General features: G+C 38.6%; 1 protein-coding gene across 1 annotated transcript in view; it reads right to left on the bottom strand.

The window, feature by feature from the left end:
- The window catches only part of STARD9 (StAR related lipid transfer domain containing 9), a 1457104-nt gene that overhangs the window by 79560 nt on the left and 1354689 nt on the right, over positions 1–22855 (bottom strand). Inside the window, exon 31 of the mRNA XM_044073541.1 lies at positions 8793–8998. Within this exon, the coding sequence (XP_043929476.1) occupies positions 8793–8998 (206 nt within the window). The remainder of the gene's footprint in view (positions 1–8792; positions 8999–22855) is intronic.

Below are 22855 nucleotides of genomic sequence, written 5' to 3'. Positions count from 1 at the left end.
AAAGAAGGAGTTGAAGGATTTTATCTGTGAGGAGAAGAGGGCAAGAGTCAAGTGAGACAAGAAGATCCTTCCAAGAGAATAAGGTGGTTTGGGATTATGTGACTTTAAGGGAGATTTCAGAGCTACACAGTTAAGGACAGACTGGGATTTTGGAAGCAGATCCTTAAGGAGAATAACAATAACCATACAGATTATTATATTTATAAAGTAGCAGAAAGTATTCTAAGAGCTAAGTTAACATGGGAATAGAGAAAGGAGATTTTGCTGCCAGGGATGACTGTAATTAGGGATACAGAGGATATGCAAGATGGGGCTGGAATTCACTGGAGAAAATTGGCAAAGAAACCAAGGTATTGGGTGCAAATAAGTAGAGGGGGAAATGTAATAAAATGGGAAGACGCCAAATTGAATTCTTTAACTCAACATTCCTAGACATCCTAAATAGGCAAGCACCCACCCACCCACCAAAAAACGAATAAAACAACCATGCAAGCTGTCTCTCAAAACCCACCAAATAAGTCATGTCCACAAGGGATAAAATCTGTAAATCATGGCAAAAAAAAGACCCCTCAACCCTACTACAATACAAGCAACTCTGTAACCAGGCAAAATGTCTAATAACCAGTGATAAAAAAGCCCACTACCTCCACCTACAAAGCCAACATAAAAATAATCCCCCAAAAATTCTGGTTCTCCATCAACCACCTATTACACCCAGACTCTCAAAGCAACCCATCCCGTGACCCACAAAAAACCCCACTGAACTTGCCACCCTCTTCAATTCCTACTTCACTGACACCATAGCTAAACCTTTCCTACAGTTAACACCATCAAGACAGCTGATGGCCAAATCATCAAAGAAAACAATCCTACCCTGGATTCTAACCTAAAATTCTTCCCCATACCCAGCATCACAATAAAAAAACTTTTACTTAAGCTAAAACCCTGTACTCTGGCCTCTGACAATCTTCCATCACACTTCCTGCAGCTAGCTGCAAGCTCTATAGCATATTCATTAACAGACTGATTAAAGAATCCCTTGTCCCAGACATCTGGAAAAAAGCATTCATTCTCCCCTTACACAAAGGTGGCACCAACAAAGACATCACAAACTTTCGGCCAATAGCAATTCTCTCACCCCTCTCTAAAATACTGGAAAAATGCATCCATGCCCAACACCTCAACCACCTGCTTGAAAACCAAATTCTATCACCCACTCTATCAGCATGGTTTCAGACCAGGACACAGCCTCACTACTGCCCTCCTCTCCTTTCATGATACAATTAACCGGGCTCGGGATTCTGTCAAAATAATCACTTCTCTTTTCTTTGACTTCTCCAAAGCTTTCAAAACCATTTCCCACACCATCCTCCTCTCTAAACTATCCAACCTCAACATTTCCCCAAATAACCCTACAATGGTTCAATAGCTATCTCTCCAATAGGCAGCAATCCACCAAATGGCAACAATCTTACTCTCCCTTCCTCAATACTTCCACAGGGTACCCCAAGGCTCCATTCTTGGTCCTCTCTTATTTGACATCTTTACTAACAACTTTCATTCCACTCTCCCACAATGCTCAGTAATCCAGTATGCTGAAGACTCTACAATATGCACTGCAAATTCCAGCTCTGAACCCCACAGCCTTCCCTATCAAGTATTGATATCAGCGTATAGGTAAAAAGAAAGAAATAGGGGGATCCTAAGTGAAAGACCAGCACTGTTAAGAGTTTTGAGTAGAATCTAGAACAGAAGCTGCTGTTAAAAAATGAAGAATTAGTAGGGCATTTAAAATATGGCATGATAACTACAGGAATCAAAGGTGGTTTGAGAGGACTGGATAAGTAATTCACAAAGAAACAATGGGAGGATATACGTATTGCTCCCAACCATGCAACAAAATCTAGAAGATTTAGGATCTTTGCTTGAAAGTGTTTGCATAGGTAGTTTTATTCCCCAAACAGACTCCAAAGATTTTTGCATCTCTGTTCTCAAACACAGATGGTAAAAACTGGAACCTTCTACCTAGTGAACTTACATCACTATCTTCCCTAACACTTTTTAAACGAAAACTTAAAATTCACCTGAGAACACACTGGTGTTGCTCCTGTTGTAACCCTGACTAACCATTGACTTACTTTTTACCACTTTTTCATCTACTACCTCTCTTTGACTAAGTCCTTGTTTCTTAATCTCAGAGAAATCTGGAATTGTAAACAAGTAATCATCTATTGATGATTTAATCTTGAGAATTACTTACCTTATGCTAGTTCTCATTGTTTGTACATACTGTCTTATTTAATGAATTGTGACAATGTATTAATACTTGTACTTGCCAACATTTTGTAATCTTTTATTATTGTAATCAACTTTTTTGCTTGGAGCTTATCTCCCCGGGACTCTACTGAAAATGGACATGTATCCAGTTAGACTAAGCCGGTCAACATAATAAATAAAGATGAGAGAGCAGGACAGTCTGTGGGTCTGTAGATTATGTTGTGCACTGTAGTTAGTTGGGTGAATGAGAGATGGTGCGGGAGTTCCAGCCAGCCTAATTGTTTCAGTGAGTTACAGTGGTGGGAAGAGAATTTGGCCTTGCTGGCAAATTTGGCTACTCTGTTGAAACACATATCAAGTTTGGATTTTGTAGAATTTTGGATATTAGTAAAGACAGGGGCACCATAAAGGAGAGATGATAATAAAAATGTGGTTGTAAGGGTTTGTCTAGTAGAGAGGCTAAGAAAGTGTTGGTGCCTATAGAGCATACCCAGTTTTTGGTGTGTTTTTTAATTTTTTTTATGTTATTGTTGGTGTAGGTCAAAGGTAAGGTTTTCATCTATAATAATTCCTAGTAATTTACTGTGTGGGACAACTTCTATAGTGGTTTTGTCTTGGGCTTGTACAGTGAAGAGTTTTTTTTATTTAGGGGAGAGGTTTTCTTAGGAGTAAAAAGTACTAGTTTAGTTTTTTTTTTCAGATTTGGGGCAAGATGATTGTTAACCATCCAAGATTCAGTAGAGGTGAGGGCATTCAACAACTTGGATGTTAAATACGTTAAATGGAATAAACGTACATGTTAGAAAGCCCATCATTTCAACTTGTTCAGCTTTATTCTAAGTCAACATATGGCATTTTAATTCCAGGTTAGGGATAGCTACTCAGCTATGAATGCACTAAGTATGTTAATATATAAGGGAACATAATATACATAGCACAATGTGAGTGCTGCCAATATTTCTATGTGGGCATGACTACACGAATGCTGAGAGAGAGAATTAATGAACATGTTGGTAGCATGAGGGCTAGAGATTCTATTAGTGCCCTATTAAGATATAACCTGACTAATAAGAAGGTACACAAATTTAAGTTTATGGCTATTGAAAAGATAGTCAAGGATGGGAGATATTAAGAATAAAGTAGAAAATAGGGAACTAAAATGGATACTTAGACTGAGGGCAGATAAAGGATATGGACTAAACACCAAAGTTTCAGTAAAGTCATCCCTAGAGTCTAGAGATATTAGGAATTGATGGGTAAAATATGATATAGCTATGAAGTATATATATTTCTTTGATGTACAGTTAGACATAGGAATAAGATTTAAGTTGATAATTATTGTCATATCATATTTAATAGGTAGCATTCTATAAACATTCCTAATTTCAGAGGATTTAATGACAAGTCATAGAAGCATATATATATAAGCTATATGTAGGAAATGGGTAAATAGGCTCTACATACACGGAACAATTCCCAATTATTTTCAAGTATAGACTTGAAGATGTATTTTAAATTTAAAAATTAAATAAATATAAAGGGAAGATAGTTAGATAATTTGTAGTGATTAAGAGCAGGACTGAGCACAGCAGAATGGATGTGGTATTATATTTGTATATAAAAGGATAGATACGAATGCACGTAGTTACTACAGATAGATGTGCATATGGCATATGTCTTTATATATGACATAAGCATTCTATAGTTCTTTCTAGACAATAGGACATGTTATATATATAAAAACAGCCATATGAAGTTGCCCGTTAGTCTATTAACATACTTAGTGCATTCATAGCTGAGTGGCTATCCCTAACCTGTGAGGACATATGTAAAACTATTAATTAAGCAACCAGTTATAGTATCAGATCCCATGCAGGAAGTATGTTTTGTTTTGGTTAGTACTTTCAGTAAATGATCTTTACAAATAATTGTGAGAGAAAGGGATTCATGTATTTAAGGGCTTTGGAAAGAAGTCTCTGAAGTGACGTTAGCACTACATTTGTTTGCAAGGACAGTGGCAAAGCCTACTGGGCCATAACATGACTTAACATTTTCAGTAGTTTCAGAGAAACACTGGGTATTGTTTCTTAGTGTTTTAATATAGCTAAATAAGGATTTCTAATTACCCTTCAGAAGCCAGTTTAGACATTGGGCTCCTTTGGTGGACCTGGCAGTGATTTTCATTTTTTTTTCTAATGCTTTTGATATTTTCCTTAGAGAAGATGGGTTGTGGATCGGCTACATAATTTAATGAATTTTGCTCTTTTGTTTTTCAAGTTTATTTATACTGATGGATCACCAGGTGGTTTATTTTTGAATGCCCCAGTGATACTTGGTTCTAGGGAATGTTATCTCTATACACTTTTCAAAATGGGTATTTAATTCCTTAAGAAGCTTGCAGCTGTATCAAGGTCAAAGGAGGTACAGTCATAAGTGAGCTTTGATATTTCATCACAGAGTTGGTTGAGGATGAGACAGCACATCTGTAGTCCTTAAATTCATTGAAGTTTGCTGTAGGTGCTTTTGTTGTGAGTTTAAAGAAGAATGTCACACGTTTGTTGTCAGACGTCACTGTAGAAGAAGATACCAGAGGGGTATTGGAAGAGGTACCCATATTTATACTAATCAGATCAAGAATGGCGAGTTCACTGAATTTGATAAAGAAAGGATTTCAGGATAGATATTCAGCAGAATATCAGGGACAAAGGAAAAGAGGAATACTTACACTAACTGCTATAGGAGCTCCAATAGTGATAGAAGAGAAAATAAGATAATGACAGATCTGTGGTAATAAGAGGCTACTGGCAAGGGATGAAGATTACCTCAGCATGTATTTATATTCCACCTAAAACTGCTATTATGGAGCTTAAAAAGTTTGGGAGAAATAATCAGCTTTCAACAGGGAATATTATTTATAGATGGGGACTGGAATTTGACTTGCAAAAGTGAAAATGTATCTGGGGGCCTAGAAGGGAAATAGAACAAAAAGGGTAGATTTCTTTAGAAATTTATGAAAATATGTGGTATAGAAAATGTAAATTCAGCAGTAGGAACTTGGAGAATGTACCTATATTATTCACCTAGGTACAACAACTGGGCTAGACTAGACAAATTATATTTTACAGGAACATGTGCATTTAATTGAGAACTTTGACACACATCCAAAAACTATTTCAGATCATGTGCCAATAATTATGAAGATAAAAATGCAGGGTAACGAAGTAAAGATGAAACAATGGGTGCTTCCCACCTTCCTGTTAAAGAGAGGAATTTAAGGAATGAGTAGTGGAAATTATTTCCGACTTATTATGTTATTATGGAAGATATAAAGTACTCCAGACATTGTAGCTAGTGAGTAGGCTACAATGAAAATGGAGTTTAAAAATAAGGTAGAAATAGAAGAAAAAAATATATGGTAAAGAACTAATAAGAATTATCTAGAGGGGCTGACAGAATAAGGGGAATCTCACAGAACAAGAAGAAGTACAACTGCAGAGTGCTAAACAGAAATTAAGGCAGTACCTGGACGATATGCATGAGTTTAGAAGGATTGCTGTTAAACAACTGTTTATGATAACTCCAGAGCTGAAGACATCCTTGAAAGTATTTATTACTGGAGGAATTACTGAGGTACTACACTGCGCAAAGCCTAATAGTCCAATGCATCTTTTCTTCAAAGGGGACCCCCCCCCAACTCCCCAACTGAAATGTTATTTATTTACTTTTTAAGGATAAATGTGTACTCAAATGTACTATCCTTTAGAAAGAAGGCAGAATTGAAAAGAGCCTTTTTCATCAGCATCAGTACCCAGAGGTGAGTAAATCTTTTCAGTAAAGGGCAGATCTTGCCACCTCCCTCCCCTTCCTGACTTCAAAAACATGAGGTCAGAGTGTGTTTGAACAATGAAATACTGCAAATCACTCTTCTGGGAAGAGAGAATCAAATGGCCATCTATAAAATTAGAATCCATTCAAGCTCTTTCTGTGCTTTGGACAGTTGATATCTGACAACTTTCCCAGTAAACAGTAATGTGGCAATCTCTGGATGTTTTACAGACTAGTGCACAACAATCAGTCAGTCTCACATCAATGGCTGGCAACCCAACTTTGACCAGTGTGTCAGAAGCTACAGGAATCCTCATGTTATGGCCTTAAAAGTCCTGCTGAAAAGCAACTTCAGATCACCAGGAAATGATGACTGGCTACAGTGTGGTCTTTTTCAGAAAATAAAAAAAACTGCAGTCATAGGCTTAAGATTTTTAATACACTAACACAGCTACAAGTTTAGTTGCTACTGGTGTCTTTTCAGAAATTATATCTGAACAATATATGACTCTTTTAAAATAACTGAGGTCTGACCTTCAGCAGTGGAAAAAGTGGGCAAAATCTCCTGGCCCATGAGGGGACAAATCATGAACTCCAGGATCACAGGGAAAAAAAAAAAAAAAAAAAAGTACATGGCAACTCTGAACCAGGTCACAATGGACTTGGCCATTCATCCCAGTTTAGTGCCACATTTTAGTACATTTCTAGAGTTTTCCATTTACCTGTGTTTTATATGGTACTCTAAAGACTACTTGCATTTCTTTCTCCTCTATTTTTTGGGGATCTCATTAAAGGTGGTCTTTTTTTTTTTAAAGGATTCTCCCTCTAAGAAAAAAGCCAACACCTCCTAATCTAAATCCAGAAGCATATGCTGCTCAGTGAAAGACCTGGGGTTTCTGGCTAGACTTAGTAAAGTTTTGTTAATAAAAGTCTTAAGAGTGTTCACTTGCTTCAAGTGTTTCCCTACAGGTAATCATGAACTATGTGGTCAGGCTGTAATCACCTAAACACAACTGGCTGAGGTGGTGTCACTGTCTGTGCAAGACTACAGTGTATTTGAATGAGAAGGTTCACTTTTCCCCTTTGCTGTATGACTGTGGAATTAGTTTATAATTTTGGGAAGGTGCAGGGCCCCTTGTCTCTGCAAAAGTACATTTTCAATAGATCACACATCAATCTTAAAAAGAGGAAGCTGCTTCATCTTTGTAATGCCCTTCTAGACAAAACAGACACAGAGTTGTGGTCTTCAGTAGGGAATCTGTCTCCCATAAGAACATTCGTTGGTATTCTTTTCTAAAGACATCATTAAAATAAGCTCAAAGTTATCGGTATAAATCACAACAGCAGCTAGCACATTTGATACACAGTAAATCTTGTAAACAGCCATTATAAAGTACTTATTGTTTTCTTGACTCAACCAAGGAAGTGATTAAAGGACTTCTGGAATGCTACGGCTAACTGTTCACTTAAAAAAAATGAAGATATGTGGATTGTACTCCTTTACTGCTACACTTCCTGTAAATGATTATGGCAAAGAAGGTAACCTTGTTCCCCAATGGCCTTTGCACTACTCTTCAAATTTGGCCAACCACTGACTTCGGCGTATGGCTTACTTCTATTTGTCTTATGAATGTCTTGTAACAACGATCTTACAATGAACATTGTATCTTAGTCCTGTGACACCCAATCCTTGTCAAAGGCCAGATATCGCTCCATACAGATGAAGGTTAGAAGTTAATTAATCAATCAGTTCATTCATTTTTTAATACCTATCTGTATCCTACTCAGGGTCATGGGAGGGGCCTGACTATATCCTTAGAATCAGCAGTGAACCAACCATAGATGGGAAGCCAGTCCTTTGCAGAACACACACACATAACCCACCTGATCTCTTACTTCATTTCATAAAACCTCCCTGTAAGAATATGTCATTAGGGATACTAGTCCTTATCCTTCCCTGACAGCCTTTTGGTGAACCAAGTTCATATCTGGCACTAATTTACAAGAATCACATATACTTTTTTTTTTCATGTGAATCTGTATGCATGGTTTTATCTTTTTAAAAGACTAGTGAAAAATGATTTTTAATAGCTAATCATAACTTTAAAATATAAGACATTGCAAAGTCAATCACATGCATGCCACTGTTGTCAGGAAAGAAAATTAAAGCCTAGTCTTGAAAAAGAAAACAGCTAACTCAAATATTGACTATAAAAGAAAATTTTGGTTCAGTTTTATTTAGTTTTTAAAGTGTAAATAAATTAAGAAAATTCAAAACATGACCAAGAAACTTTTTCATTCTTCAGTGCCTCTCAGTTCTGGTTGCACTTGCTTGTGGAAAAATTGTTATGGTTTGCAAATAAGTTACAATGATATCTTCTAATCATGCAAAAAAAAATCTTTACTTTTAAGTCGTATTAGAGACTACATAAAACAATGACAGAAATTCTCTCATCAATCACTGTTGCATATAATGATTTCACATACTGGCATCCACTACTAGAAACCAAAGGCTGCCAGTGTTGGCACTATGGTAATACGTAAAGCAGCATATGAACCAGGGTGCTAGGACTTTACAAAAGCTTGAACTTTTCATTTTGCTAGTACCAAGATAAACCACACATTTGCATATGTCTCTGACAGCTTGAGATATGTGCAACATCTCTAAGAGTAAAATTCATTTCACTCACCCAGCTGAGTGCTGCCGTCCACCTTCTTGTGAATCTGAGCTGATCTGATGGATTTGTCATACAAATGGAGGTTATTGTGGTCTTTCACCATTCGCCATATGTTCAGAATGGGCCTGTTGATCACTCCCACACCAAGAAAGCCATGCTTTGTTGCACAAGAGTTTGGTCGGTAATAAATCAATATCCCTTTATCCATCCCTTGAAATCTAGCAAGACAGCACAAGCAAAATATGTTACTCAAACACCTTATGAAACAGGTAACATACAACCTGACTAAAATACAACGTACAACTCTCAACTACCACCTGATGATTATCTAGCTCATCTCAGCTATATTAAAACAAATAAAAATACATTTTGTGGTAAATGGACTAAAAAACTGCCACAAACACAATTTTCCAGCAGAAAATATCGTATTGTGTTTCTTTCCATGTTTACACATGAATTTGAATGCACCTCACTGCGAAGTATGCTTACTTAAAATTCCGTTCGTTCCTGCATTCACGCGCGCGCATGCACACACATGCACATGCGCGCGTGCACACACACACACACACACACACAGCACTGTACCTACAGTAAAATCATCTAATGGCATGTCTTTGGGATGTGTACAGAAACTAGAAAACCTGTAAAAAAAACACATTATGCAATAATATAAATATCGAGCAGAACTGCAGTGCTTCAACTAGAGAAGTCCTTACACTTCTTATTGGCAAATCAGTACTAGAACTAGAAAGATATTTTGGTTAAAAATAAAATCATAATTGTTATACAACCAACCAAATAAAGATGGCAAAGATAACAAAACTGAACTTATTACTACCCCTTCACAGTTAATTATTAAAATCTTACCCTAAAATAAATAAATTAAATACACGTCCTAACTAGTGTCAGGTTCTCTGGAGTAGAGTGATAAAGTCCTACCTATGACTGAGATGACTTGAGTTTGACTATCAGCTTGGGCACTAGACAGCACCAGTCTGCCCACCTTGGAAGGATGAAGTGATGTTTCCAGTTGGCCGGTCAACACCCTGCATGAGTTGGCGTGCAGGTAACTGAAATAGCTATAGCCACAGTTTTGACAATCTCAAGTCAGTGACTACAACTTTCATAGCTTTTGGGTGGAAACATGAACAGGCAAGTGGAGGATTTAGGATGCCTTTCAAAGATCGATGTGCTCACACATCTGACACCAGGCACAGGATTACTGCCCTAACAGAAAGCCTCTCATTACTGGGATACACAAACCATATCCAAGGCTGCAAGGATGATGGCCCTTCTGGTCAGATCTTCCTCCAGTACTGGGGATATCCAGTATAAGGAACAAATAGGCAAAAGATACACTGTGGTAAGTTTAATAGTCAGCAGGCATGCAGGAAAAATGTATAGAAAATAAAATTCTAACTCCCACCTGCAGTCCTCTGACAAAGCATCAATTTTCAACTCCACAACAGATAATGTAATTGTAAAAATAACCCTATCACACAAGTTATCAAAATAGTTACTGTGGCAGAAAGGGAACAAGATGCAGAAAAACAGTTTGTGCCTCCATCAGACTAAAGGTGTCTGCACCACTCTTCCAGCTTTCCAACCTAGAGTCTAAAACATTCTATCATAGTTACCTACCACAACCAAAACCCCTCTCCTCACATTTTCCTCTGTAATCTGTTTCTTTCATCAGGTATCTTATTTAATGATGAAGTTGCCACCCACCATCACTCATCTCCATCTTATAAGTGCTTGGTGTTATTGGCTTGCACCCCCCCACTGGCAATCTGTTTTCTTGTCTGCCACCTCCTCCACAAATCCTCCTTGCACCTGCTTCTCCCATTTTTCAGCAAATTAATTTCAAAGTATTATTTGCCCTCCCTCCCTTACCTGTTCCTGTTGCCCTGGTGACGCCTGCTGCCCCATCCAATCTGACAGTGACTGGTGCCCTAGTGCTGCCTGCTCTGCTATTCAGCCCATCAGTGACTGGTGTCCCAATGCTGATAATGTCCTTCCCAGCCTATCAGTGCCTGATGGCCTAATATTGATACTGTCCCTCCAGGCCTGTCGGTGACTGGTGTCGGGAGGGTCAGTATCAGTATTAGGACATGACGCTGACTGGTGTCATAATGCTGATAATGTCCTTCCCAGTCTGTCATTGCCTAATGTCCTAATGCTGATACTGTCCATCCAGGCCTGTCATTGACTGGTGTCCTAATGCTGATACTGTCTCCTCCTGACATGGCAGTGACTGGTATCCTAATACTGATACTGTCCTTGGCCTGAAAATGACTGGTGTCCCAATGCTGATACTCTACCTCTCAATGTGACAGTGACTGGTGTCCTAATGTTGATACTGTCCCTCCCAGCCTTTCAGTGACTGGAGTCCTAATGCTGATACAGTCTCTCCTAGCCTGTCAGAAACTGGTGTCCTAATGCCGATACTGTCCCTCCCAGCCTGACAGTGACTGGTGTCCTAATGCTGATACTGTCCCTTCCGGCCTGTCATTGACTGCTGCACTACTGCTGCCTGCTGACCCACTCAGCCTGCCAGTGAATGGGGTCCTGGTGTTGCCTCCTGCCCCACCCAGCCTATAAGTGAATGGGGTCCTGGTGCTGCCTGACCCCCACCCCCACACACAAACACACTTCAGGGACCTGTGTCCTGGTGCTGCTTGCTGCTCCTCACAGCCTGTTATAAACTGGTTTCCAGGTGTAGCCTGTTGTGCCTCCCAGCCTGACACAGAATGTTGTCTTACAGCTGCCTACTCTCTCTCCCAGCCTGTCAGTAGTTGGTGTCCTACTGTTATTTTCCACTTCCTTCCAGCCTGCAAGCAGTCTGCTCCATGCCATTTATCACTCCCTTCTAGCCTGCAAGCAGTCTGCTCCATGCTACTACTTGTAATACCCTCCAACCATTCTAGTAACTAGTGGCCAGAACTTCCCAACCAAGTGTACAGTCAGAGATTGAAGAGGACCCTGATTTTGAAAACTGTCATAATGCTGAAAAGTCTCATCCTTTACTTCCAACAGAATGGCCTGTTTATACAATCCCATGCCAATCGCCTATCATTAAACTACCTAACCATGCTTCTCCCCTCTCATCTCCAGGAAACCACTACACTGTTCCCAACTAACAGAGCTATGCTATGCTACAATCCTGTGTTTATGTACAGAATGCATGAACTAACATACTTTTGAAATAACAAGATGAAAAACACTGCATGAATGCTGAAAGGCTGAAGAGACTTCAGATAATATTGGATTATGATGTATTCTGTTAAGCAAACATTACTATTTCAACAGCAGGCGAACGGAATTGTGGAAGTAGCACTACCACTGTACGTACCACCAATGAAAACGAAGTTTAAGTACTGTCATATATTCCTAACGCTGTATAGAAGGCAGTAGGAAAGAAGCAAAGGGTCCAGAGGAAGGTAATCAAGTATTAAGGGATGAAAGTCCAACTCTGTGATGTGAGCTTGAAAAAGGGAATGAGTGCCCAATATTGGCTTAACCATCCTTGAGGGATGGAGATGTGGCTCCAGTAGGATGACTGCCATTACGAAAGCAGGGCCCTTCAAGGCACTGGACTATAGCCAGGACAGAGAATGTGGGCTTGGCTCTGCCAAACCAGTGACAGCAGCCTTCAGTGTGTGTGGATGGAAACACACATAAGCACAAAGAAAAAAAACTCAGTTTGAGACCTTCACACGTGTGAGTTCAAAAAATACATTGTAGTCATAAAAGCCAAGAAAATTTATCGTAATCCGCTCTGTCAAGTGCTTTTGGCCCTCCACACTTAATACTGGGACTTCATCAGAACAAACATAGTATAAATACAACTTCCTTATAAACCCTATCCAATTAACTAATATTGTCAACTCATCAACTTTTAAAGATATATGCTACTATAAAAACTTTAAAATAGGATTATGTTACTTTTATACATTCAAAACGATTCCTGCATCTCATGCCAATACAATTATATATACATACATACACCTATTGAAAAATAAAAATGTGTGTTAATTTGATTACTAAATACATTCTAAAATATATGGTTTACACAGGTACCAATGATAAAAGTTCATACTTGTATGTGACTGCTAAAATATAGATGTGAGCACATAAGGCTCAGTTTCAAACAGAAACAATACATTTTAAAACCATGTTAGGGAATCAAAAAATGGCAGAGAAATATACCATACCCTTACTTCTTGAATAAATACTCAATTAGCCCATAATGCCTGTTCTAACTAACAGCTTGATAAATCACAATTCTAATGCTCTCTTCTTTAGAAGAGGGAGTATGGAAATGTTCTCATTTAAACTTGGGGGTTGGACAGCATTTAATCTTACCTGCCATTGGAATTCTTTTATTTCTAGTAATAGTTCCCACCATCCCCCTCTAGGGTCAACAGGTAAAACCTCTAAAATTCCAAATTTAAAGCCAGTATAGTTGGGGCATTCAATGGTATGTCTAAACTGTGCATTGTTAATATTTGCATACAAATGTTCATATATTCTCTTCTTTAGTCATCTCTCCGTTTTACCTACATAGTACTGCCCACGTCCTTCACAGACTGCTACATAAACTAGCCCCTTGATACTGTAATTTCCCCTATGTAGACTAACCACAAATGGTATACCTTGAAGGGTAATAGCCCTTCCTTTCCAAATATGCTCACACTGCCTACAGGCAACACAACTTGTGTTGCCCTTAACTGTGATGCTCCTAGCTATATGTTGTTGGAAAAGAGATTAACAATTTCTCCCTGTTTTATAAATAAAATGTGGTTTGTTACCTACAAAATTCAAAATCACAGAATTCCCTTTAAATATCACCCAGTTTTTTAGAATAATGTCCTTGATATTATTACTATTAGAAGTGTAGGGTATCACCATCCCCCTGTTAAAGTCTATACTGTTTCCTGGGGTGTCCTCCCCATTCTCCAGTCCACTGGTGCTACCCAACAGGGGTTTGTACCTATTCCCCATCCTCTGTTCTGTTCACACAATCTTTCACTAATTTTTTGGGGTATCCTCTTTCTAGAAACATGCTTATTTTGTTTACTTCAATTTCAAACAGTTCGATTTCTGAACACATACAGGTTGCCCTAACCAGCTGTCCTTTAAGTATGTTCTTAGTGTGACTAGGATGGCAACTATGGAAGTCTAAATAGTTGTTAGAAAATGTTTCTTTCCTATAAATTGTTGTGGTAAACTTCTTTCTCACAGTGTCTTTAGCTAGTGTAATGTCTAAATAATCAATAGAGTTGTTATTGGTGTTACCTGTAAACGCAAAATATGGTGAAATACTATTCAGGTAGTCTACAAATGACACATTGTGTTGGTTCTTGTCCTTCCATATAAGTATATTGTCCAAAAAACAGAAATAGCCAATCCAATTAGTAAAAAATACACTATACATGCCTGGCCTCCCAGGCATGAAGGACTAAGTTCAGAAAGATGGGTGCACAGCTTGCACTCATCGCTACCCCTTTCAATTGTTTTTAATAAACCCCTTCAAAGGTAGACTAATTACTGTCCAAAATAACCTCCATAAAAGTAAATAAATACTTAACATCTATTATAGAGAAGCAACACTGATCCATATACCAACCTTGTTCAATTTTGGACAGCAGATCCCAAGAGTCTTTTAATAAATAATTAAGAGGTGCTATTGCATGTTTCAACACTCTATCTACAAATACCCCTAATTAATAAGTTTGTCCATTTTGTGCAGAAATAATGACTCCAAATGAGGGTTGGGTCACACATTTTTGGATTTTCAGTATCCCAAACGCTACTGGGATTAATACATTATCTGACTTTAAAAATTCATATACTACTTCTGATATGGCATTCTGAAAAAGTGAGTCTTCTAATAATAGTTGAATTTTCCTATGTGCAATATAAATCTCATTTCTTGATGCCTCATGATCATTATTTGTATCATAAAATTTTCAACCATGTTGTTAACATAGTCCATTTTAGTAAATAAGACTTACCCCCACCACCTTTATCTGGTTTCATCACCTTTTATTCTCCATCTTCCCGAATCATTTTTATAAGGTCCCTCTCTTCCTTAGTTATTCTTTTTTCTTATTTTCAGTACTTAGTGAAGAAAAAATGTCTGTTGAACAAGCACCATCAAATGCTGAAATCAGTGGGTGGGGGAGGGGGGTGAAACAACTCTTCTTTCTTGAACTTGACCCAGAGTTGTTTTCCTTATCTAATGTTTGTCCCTTAAAAAATACGTTTAGGTTTAACCTTCTAGTAAAGAACTTTAATTCAGTAATGACATCTACCACATTTAAACTATGTGAAGGCACGAATTTAAAGCCTTTTTGAAACAGAGAAAAAAAGTTCTTGTCTACAGTTAAATCTGTGTAGTTAAAAATATTAAAACCTCTATGACAGTACCCTGCCCTCACTACAAACAACAATTTCCTCAGAACTATTCCACCAATCTCCTCTTGGAAGTCTAGTTGTTGAACCTCGTACCCCTCCCCATGCCTCTCCCCCCCTCAGGGTGCGGGGCTGTGGAAAAAAAAACTTTTTGTCTGTTTCTGTTTTCTATACTTTCTGATCTCTTGGGGGGGGGTGGGGGGGGTAATTCCTATCATAATCATTCGGTTCACCCTCCTGTGAATTCCTCATTCTTTAACCATACTCATTGTTGTATTCTGATTTCCAGACTTCCCTTAACATAATTTTCTACTTTCTTAAAAATATTATTGTACTCAGTCATATTACTGTCAAACAACAAATCATTCAAAATCTCATCATTTAGTATGGTTAATTAATCCAAGCACTTGTTAATATTCACATTTTTAATTTTAATAATAAATGACACAAGTTCACATTCAAATCTATCAAACGTATTCAAAAGTTCACTTGTTCCCAAATGTCCAGCTTTTAACCCATTTGGAAACTTGAAAAGTCCGAATCCTTTTGGAACATGATTGTTCTTAATGCTTTCACCTAAATATAAATTGTCACACTGCAAGCCTCTGACTTTAAATAACTTGTTTTCTAGTTCATAAAGTTTGTGTTGAAAAGTTTGGGGTACTTGCCTGTTCTTGCTTGTTGTTCCATTGTTGGTGAAGCATATTTCAGCATTAATCCATTGATGGAAATTCAAATTGTTCCTGTTAATGCCTTCCAAATCACCACAGCAGTCTGCAGTGCCATTACTGCCCTCATTCCTTCTTCCTCTTTCAGATCCTCGGTCTGAAAAGTCCACCTGGTTGGTTAATACAGTTGCCACCCATCCCATTGTCAGCGGGACACTCATGGGTTGAGCCTTCTCATCCTGTTTCCCGCATTCACCTGCAGTGGGATTTTAAAAGTCCCGTTTTCCACTTTTCGCGCTCTTGAATTGCCATTGCTGTGGAAAAGCCGAAAATACTTCAGTTTTTTCCACAGCAATGCGGCTACGTCACCAACCTGGACCTGCAGTTAGAGGGATTCCCTGCTAGGTCCGGGTGGTATAATTCAAGCAGCATTTAGATGCAGGGACTGGAGGGGGCGGGGATTCACCTCGAAGAGCCCAATAAAGGTCACAGCTGTAGAGCAGTTTTGTCTTAGTGCTCTACAGCTGCGAAGGAAATACTTAAGGTCTGAAATTTCTAATCCTAGTAGTGAAGCCAGCAAAGAAGACAGTCAGCCAGCAAGGGAGCCTGCTAGCCAGCCAGCCCAGCCACTTGAGCAGACAGACCCAGTCATCCAACTAGCCATTCCAGCAGGAAGGAAGCAAGCTAGCCCAGCAAAAACTGTGACAGTGGTAAGTATATAACATAGTATTTTGTGGCTTTATTTAAAATGGGAATATTGTGCTTTATTTAAGTTTTTAATGTTTAGAGGTAGATGGGGATGTAATATGCAGTATTTAAATCTGTGCAGTGGTTACTTTGAGATTTTTGAGTAGTAGTTTAGAATGGGAACATATTGTGGTTTAAGTTTTTAATGTTTAGAGGTAGACAGGGGTGCAGTACGCAGTATTTAAATCTGTGCAGTGGTTATTTTGAGTAGTAGTTTTTAAAGGTATAAAACCTGTATGTATATGTAATTGTTATTGTTCTTGGGGGGGGGGGGGTATGATTTGGAAGCATCACTTTTAAAAGGCTGAACTGTGTGTATAGAAGTTTTGTTTATTTCTTGTGGAGGCAGTGAAACATAAGTTAGTGTGATGTATTTCTATTGTCGTAGCTTTTTCTAGGAATTTTCTGTTTGCAGATAGAAAATGTTCGAGCATAGTTTGCACTTTTTTGTGTGGAAATGTGTGCACTTTAATGCTGTTTTCAGGAAGTTAGGATACACTGTTTGGGTAATTTTTCCTGTTAGTTCTTGCAAGTCAATGTGTATGTGGTACAAGTCTACCTTTTGAGGGGGAATGTTAACAGTTAATGTAGTGCATTTACTATTCTAGTAGGTTTGTTGCCAACTTGCCGAAGCTGTTTCAAGATTGTTTTTATTTATACTTGTAAATGTGTGCATTTAATTTTTTATGCGTTTTTAATACAGTTAACATATCCTGCTTTGCTTGTAATGTGAATATGGGTGTGCTGCTTTTACTTGGGCCTGTTTATTGCATCTCTGTGCTGGGTAAATTACTCTTAATTGCTATGTTTTGAGGTAAAAGGAGTCCATGAGGTCTGCTGTACATTGTAGTTTATTTTACTTCTCTTGCAAGAAGTATTTTTAAAAGGTAAAATGTTTACGGACTTTTTTCCTGTTTATTTTTTTGTGGATGCATGCTCAGATGTTAATGCAGTGTATTTGAGATTGTGCTAAACCATGTCGTTGTTACAGGGTAGTTTGCTTTTATAAGTAGCAAAGTTTGTATTTTGTGTTTTAGTGATGTCTTCAATAAACTTACAATGTACTGTTTTCATTATAATCCGATTATGACCAGTGCTGCTGTTGGGGCATGTTCATTAATAGATCATTGCGCTGTGTAAATTAGTGCCATACATTTCTTTTAACTGCTGTGGTCAAAAGTTAAATCAGGTCTATTGCATCTGCTGTGCATTCTCATTCATTTTAGTGTTTTTTTTTGGTTCAGTGAAAATGTGGTTAACTTTTTTTTCTTGAGGGGTGGGGTGAGGTGGGGGCATGTTTCATTTTCTACAAGCTGTGTTAATGTTAGTTTTCAATGGCCAAAATGCCCCCTACATTACCTCATTTACTGTTTGACCTTTGTCAAACTGTTTGTAATGTTAACTCTTTTCTGCTCCATTCCTCAGTTCTTTCGCATGCCAATGTTTTTCTAGTCAGTTCTTTTGAGTGCCAATGTTTTTCAAGCCAGTTTTTGCAAGTGCCACTGTTTTTCAAACCATTTTTTCGAGTGCCACTTTTTCAAGCCATTTTTTTTCAAGTGCCATTGTTTTTCAAGTGCCACTGTTTTTCAAGCCATTTTTTTGCATGCCAATGTTTTTCAAGACAGTTCTTTCACATGCCAATGTTTTTCAAGCCAGTTCTTTTGCATGCCAATGTTTTTCAAGCCAGTTCTTTCGTATGCCAATGTTTTTCGTGCCACTTCTTTTGCGTGCCAATGTTTTTCGAGCCAGTTTTCATGTGCCAATGTTTTTTGAGCCAGTTCTTTTGCGTGCCAATGTTTTTCGAGCCAGTTCTTTTGCGTGCCAATGTTTTTCGAGCCAGTTTTCATGTGCCACTGTTTTTTGAGCCAGTTCATTTGTGCTGTGCACCAATGTTACTGCACCCTACTAACACAGTTTTGGCAAATATGTTGCATATCAGGTAAGTACAGATTCAAGCATGAAGAGAGCAGCAGCTTCATCACAGTCAACCAGCAACAAGAGAATGTGCAAGTGGCAGGATGTTTGGAAAACAGAATTCAATTGGATCGAGAGATGCAGTGATGTCAAAGTGTTCTGCAGGCACTGCAAGAGAGAATTTCTAGTGACCCACAGTGGAAGAAACAATGTCGCACGACATGAGGCAACTGAACAACATAAGACTGCAATTCTTCAAGCTAAATCTAGTCACCTGATGACAAAGTGGGCAAGGAACGCAAACCTTGAAGTGCCAGAACTTAGGATCATTGCAGCAGAAGCCTCTGAGGTGTTCCATGCTGTTAAGCACAATATTTCCTATAACAGCTTGGAATGTGCAGTAAAGTCGGCCAGCCAGTTGTACAGTGACTTGGACACTGCAAAGAAACTATCTTGTGGAAGAACCAAGGCTGAAGCCATAGTCGAAAATGTTTTGGGACTGCACTCATTGGAATGCCCTCCTGCATGACTTTCAAAAACCAGGCACTTCATTTGCAATTTCATCAGATGCTTCCAACAAGGGGAACATAAAATTATTTCCACTTGTTGTGAGGTATTTTTCTAAAGAAGAAGGGATGGTGAATGGCCTTTTGGACTTCTATGAAGACCCTGCTGAATCTGCACAGGCTATTTCACAGCAAATTTCCAACATTATGGAAAGGCACTCCTTGTCCTGGAATAGCATTTCAGCTTATGGGCCTGATAATGCCAGTGTGAACTATGGGAAGAAATCTGGTGTGTATACCAGATTAAAAGAAAAGTGCCCATCACTCCAGAAGGCTAACTGTGTTGCCCACATCATTCAAAATGCAGCCAAAAAAGCTGCAGCACAACTACAGTACGACGTGGAAGTATTTGTAATGAAACTTTTTAGCCACTTCTCAGGTTCTGCCACAAGGACCAGAGACTTGAAAGACTTCTTTGAGTTTTGTGGCATGGAATTTGAGAGTCTATTAAGACATGTGCCAACAAGGTGGCTGTCACTACTCCCAGCCATTGAAAGAGTAGTGAAAAATCTCCCAGTGCTCCAGTCCTATTTCCTCTCCCAGGGAGAAGAGGAGAAGCCCCGCAGATATGGCAGTACGTTTCAGCTAATGAACATGGTGAGAATGAATTGCCTACACTGCCCCAGTACTATTTGTACTTTTTCTGTGCTGTTCTTGTTGATTTTAATGAATATATAAGTACATTAGAAAAATCAGCACTTACTGCCATAAAAACATTTTGTGTAATGGTCTCTCTGAAGCAAAACTGCAGGCAAGAGCTGAAGGTGCTTTCTTTGGAGGGAAACTTAGAACACTTATGAGCACGTTAGACAGCACTTCTGCTAACAAACTGAAAAGAGACTTCATTGTGTTCTTGGAGACAGCAGTGAAGTACCTGGAACAGTGGTTTGATTATACTGAAAGCAACTACTTGTTTACACTGTCTAAATTATCTCTACATGAACCCTTTGCTTTCAGTGACTTACTTAATGTGACCACTGCCCTGAGTCTGCAGGATGTAGATGAAGACTATCTTTTAGGGACTACTTGGCAATTAGGCTCTTTCTCAAACAGTTATGTAACACAAGCTTGAACCCAGGAGTGAAGTGGCTGAAGCTTTTCAAAGAAGGGCCTGAACTGACTACACTATATCCGGTAATTGCTAGGGTTTTATCTATACCAACCTCAAACGTATTTGCAGAAAGAGTTTTTTCTTTGGTGAAAGGTAAATGGACAGGTGTGCGAAACCGATATAATGTGGACTTGTTAAAAGCTGAACTATGATGACTGTAAATTACCAGATGAAATGTTGTGACTTTTATTCAAATACTGTTTAAAATCAGGCCCTTCTTCAAGCCATAAAATCAAATTCAAAATACACTTTTAAAAAAAGTGATTTAGTGTTCTAGTGTGCAGTATAAAGTACTAGGGTGCAGTTTGTAATTTTGTGTTTTTCTTTGCTTTAGCTTTAATTTGCTATTGTGCAGTATGTAGTACTAGGGTACAGTATGTAGTTTTGTGTTTTTTCTTTGCTTTAGCTTTGACAATAACAAGTCTTAATTTTATACTTGGCTTGTATGTGGAATGTAGATTTTTTTAAGTTTTCTTTCTGAATAGTCATGTTTGTTTTATGAATTTTTTTACTTTTTAAATAAAGTGCCTGTTTAATGAGTAGTGTGTTTTTTATTCCTTTAAAGTTTATTTACTGTTACAACTGAGTAATGTGCTTTTTTGTAGTAATAGTTCACTTCATTTAAATGGTTTGAGTTTTCAGTATGCTGTAATGTCACAATGTTGTATCCATAACTGTAATACTGCATCTCCTTTAACACCTCTGGTGATGTTATGGTGGGGGTGCGGCCAGTGTCACATTGGTTACACCCCCTGTCCTATTGGCCACACCCCCATGTCCCACTATGGCCTTGTTAAAAAGGTGGTAGCCCTATTGGTTAGAGCTCCAGTCACACCTGCCAAGTGACTGTCAGCAGCAAAGCCTCTTTGGAAACGTAGTTCATTGATTTGAGTTTGAATATCACCCACTTGCTGTGTTAAAGGGACAAAAGTGCTTGATGGAGTGGATTACAATAAATTTTCTTGGATTTTATGAGTACGCTGCATTTTTTGAACTCACACGTGTGAGGGTCTCAAACTGAGTTTTTTTTTTCTTTATGGTTTATTTTTCCTCTTTTTCTTTCTGGTTTTCTTCTTTTGGTTGACACATACAAGCATGGAAGTGTCACTGTGATGCAGGTGTCCACTTCATCCACTAAGGGGTGGGGAAAAAGCCTAACAGAAATGCCCTCATTGCTTGAGCCAGCAGATGCAGTAAAGGCACAAAGCACCTTCCAGGCTGCCTGAAAGATGGTCTCCAACATTCTGGCTTTGTTATACATGGGACTCAGCTAAGGTGGGAAGAAGAAATGAGCTCAAGACCAATAAAATGGGGCTAATTGTCAGTAAGCATGGAAGCAGGGCCGGTGTTAGCATTTTGGGGGCCCCCAGCAAATGTCAAGTTGGGGACCCCCCTAGGCACTTCCAGTATAAGTATTAACCTTTCAAATACCATCCATCCTAAGCAAACTTTTATTTTGTGCTGCAAACATTTAGGAGTAGTATCCACAGACCTGTAGCTACAAGCTCTTACATTACAACAGGCCTATGCACTACACTATCGCTATGTTGACCTGTCTAACAAAGGGGCAGTTAGAATTACTGGCACTTAGTTGCAACAATGATACATTGCAACAACTCTATGTACAGGTCTGGACATAAAGTGAAATGATGACTGGGCCTACATTTCAACCCCCCCCCCACACACACACACACACACACACCCTCCAGTCCTCTCGTCTGATTCCCCCCTTTTGGGTTCCCTATACCATGCACATTACTTTTTTCTTCCTTTTCTCACATTTTGCCTTACCCTCAGCTTTTTCAAGAAGCCATAACTTTCTATATGCTCTGAAATGCATTTTAAAGTTTTTTTTCTTTTTACACTACCCTTTCATCCAATAATGGCTTGAAGAGAAATTATGATTAAGGAAAGAAATTCACTGTTGCAATTCAGCTTTAGTTTTCCTTGCATCCTTTCAACACACCTTTCCTGAACAAGACAGAACAGTAATAACCATTTAGGAAATAACACAAATAAGCCAGGGCCCAGAAGCCATAGGTTTACAGATGGTCTGGGATACATTTTCTCAACATTTTACTCCATTGGTGGCCTAAACAAAAATCATGAAAAAGAAAAGAATTTCAGTCTTATTTTTTTCTTTCAAGGAAGACATAAGTTGCGCCCAAGGCTTAATTTTCAAAACTGACAAAATAGTACCTTACAATAAACTAACAAGCCAGTAGTTGTGAGTCTTATCTGGGAATACTGCCTACCTCCCTAACCCCCTACAAAAGACAGCCACTGCTTATGCATCCCTCTGGTGTTAGACTGGGATGAAAGCAGAGATTTAAATTGCCTTAGTCATATATTTCAAGTGACTGCTGATATACAAATACATAGCATGTTCTTCACCCCTAGTCCTTAAAGGTAGCCACATGTACATGTGCCTGATATGTGATTGTGAGAATGATTTCAGTAATATATTCAAATTTGTTGCTGCTAGACAGTACACCTCTCTTACACAAGCTACAGTAACCTTCTTTGTAGATCTCTGAGGTCTGTGAGAAACACAGCCCACAGCTCAGACACAAGCTATAATGACCATGTGCACATCTCTAAGGTTTGACTGTGAATAACCTGTAGCAACTTTCTGTACACACACATTTGAGC

Source organism: Protopterus annectens, chromosome 6.part0 (genome assembly GCF_019279795.1).
Source record: "Protopterus annectens isolate FY-2018-M chromosome 6.part0, PAN1.0, whole genome shotgun sequence".
Classification (NCBI taxonomy): Eukaryota; Metazoa; Chordata; order Ceratodontiformes; family Protopteridae; genus Protopterus; species Protopterus annectens.
The sequence above is the reverse complement of the archived record's forward strand: the minus strand, read 5'-3'. Positions and strand labels throughout refer to the sequence as shown.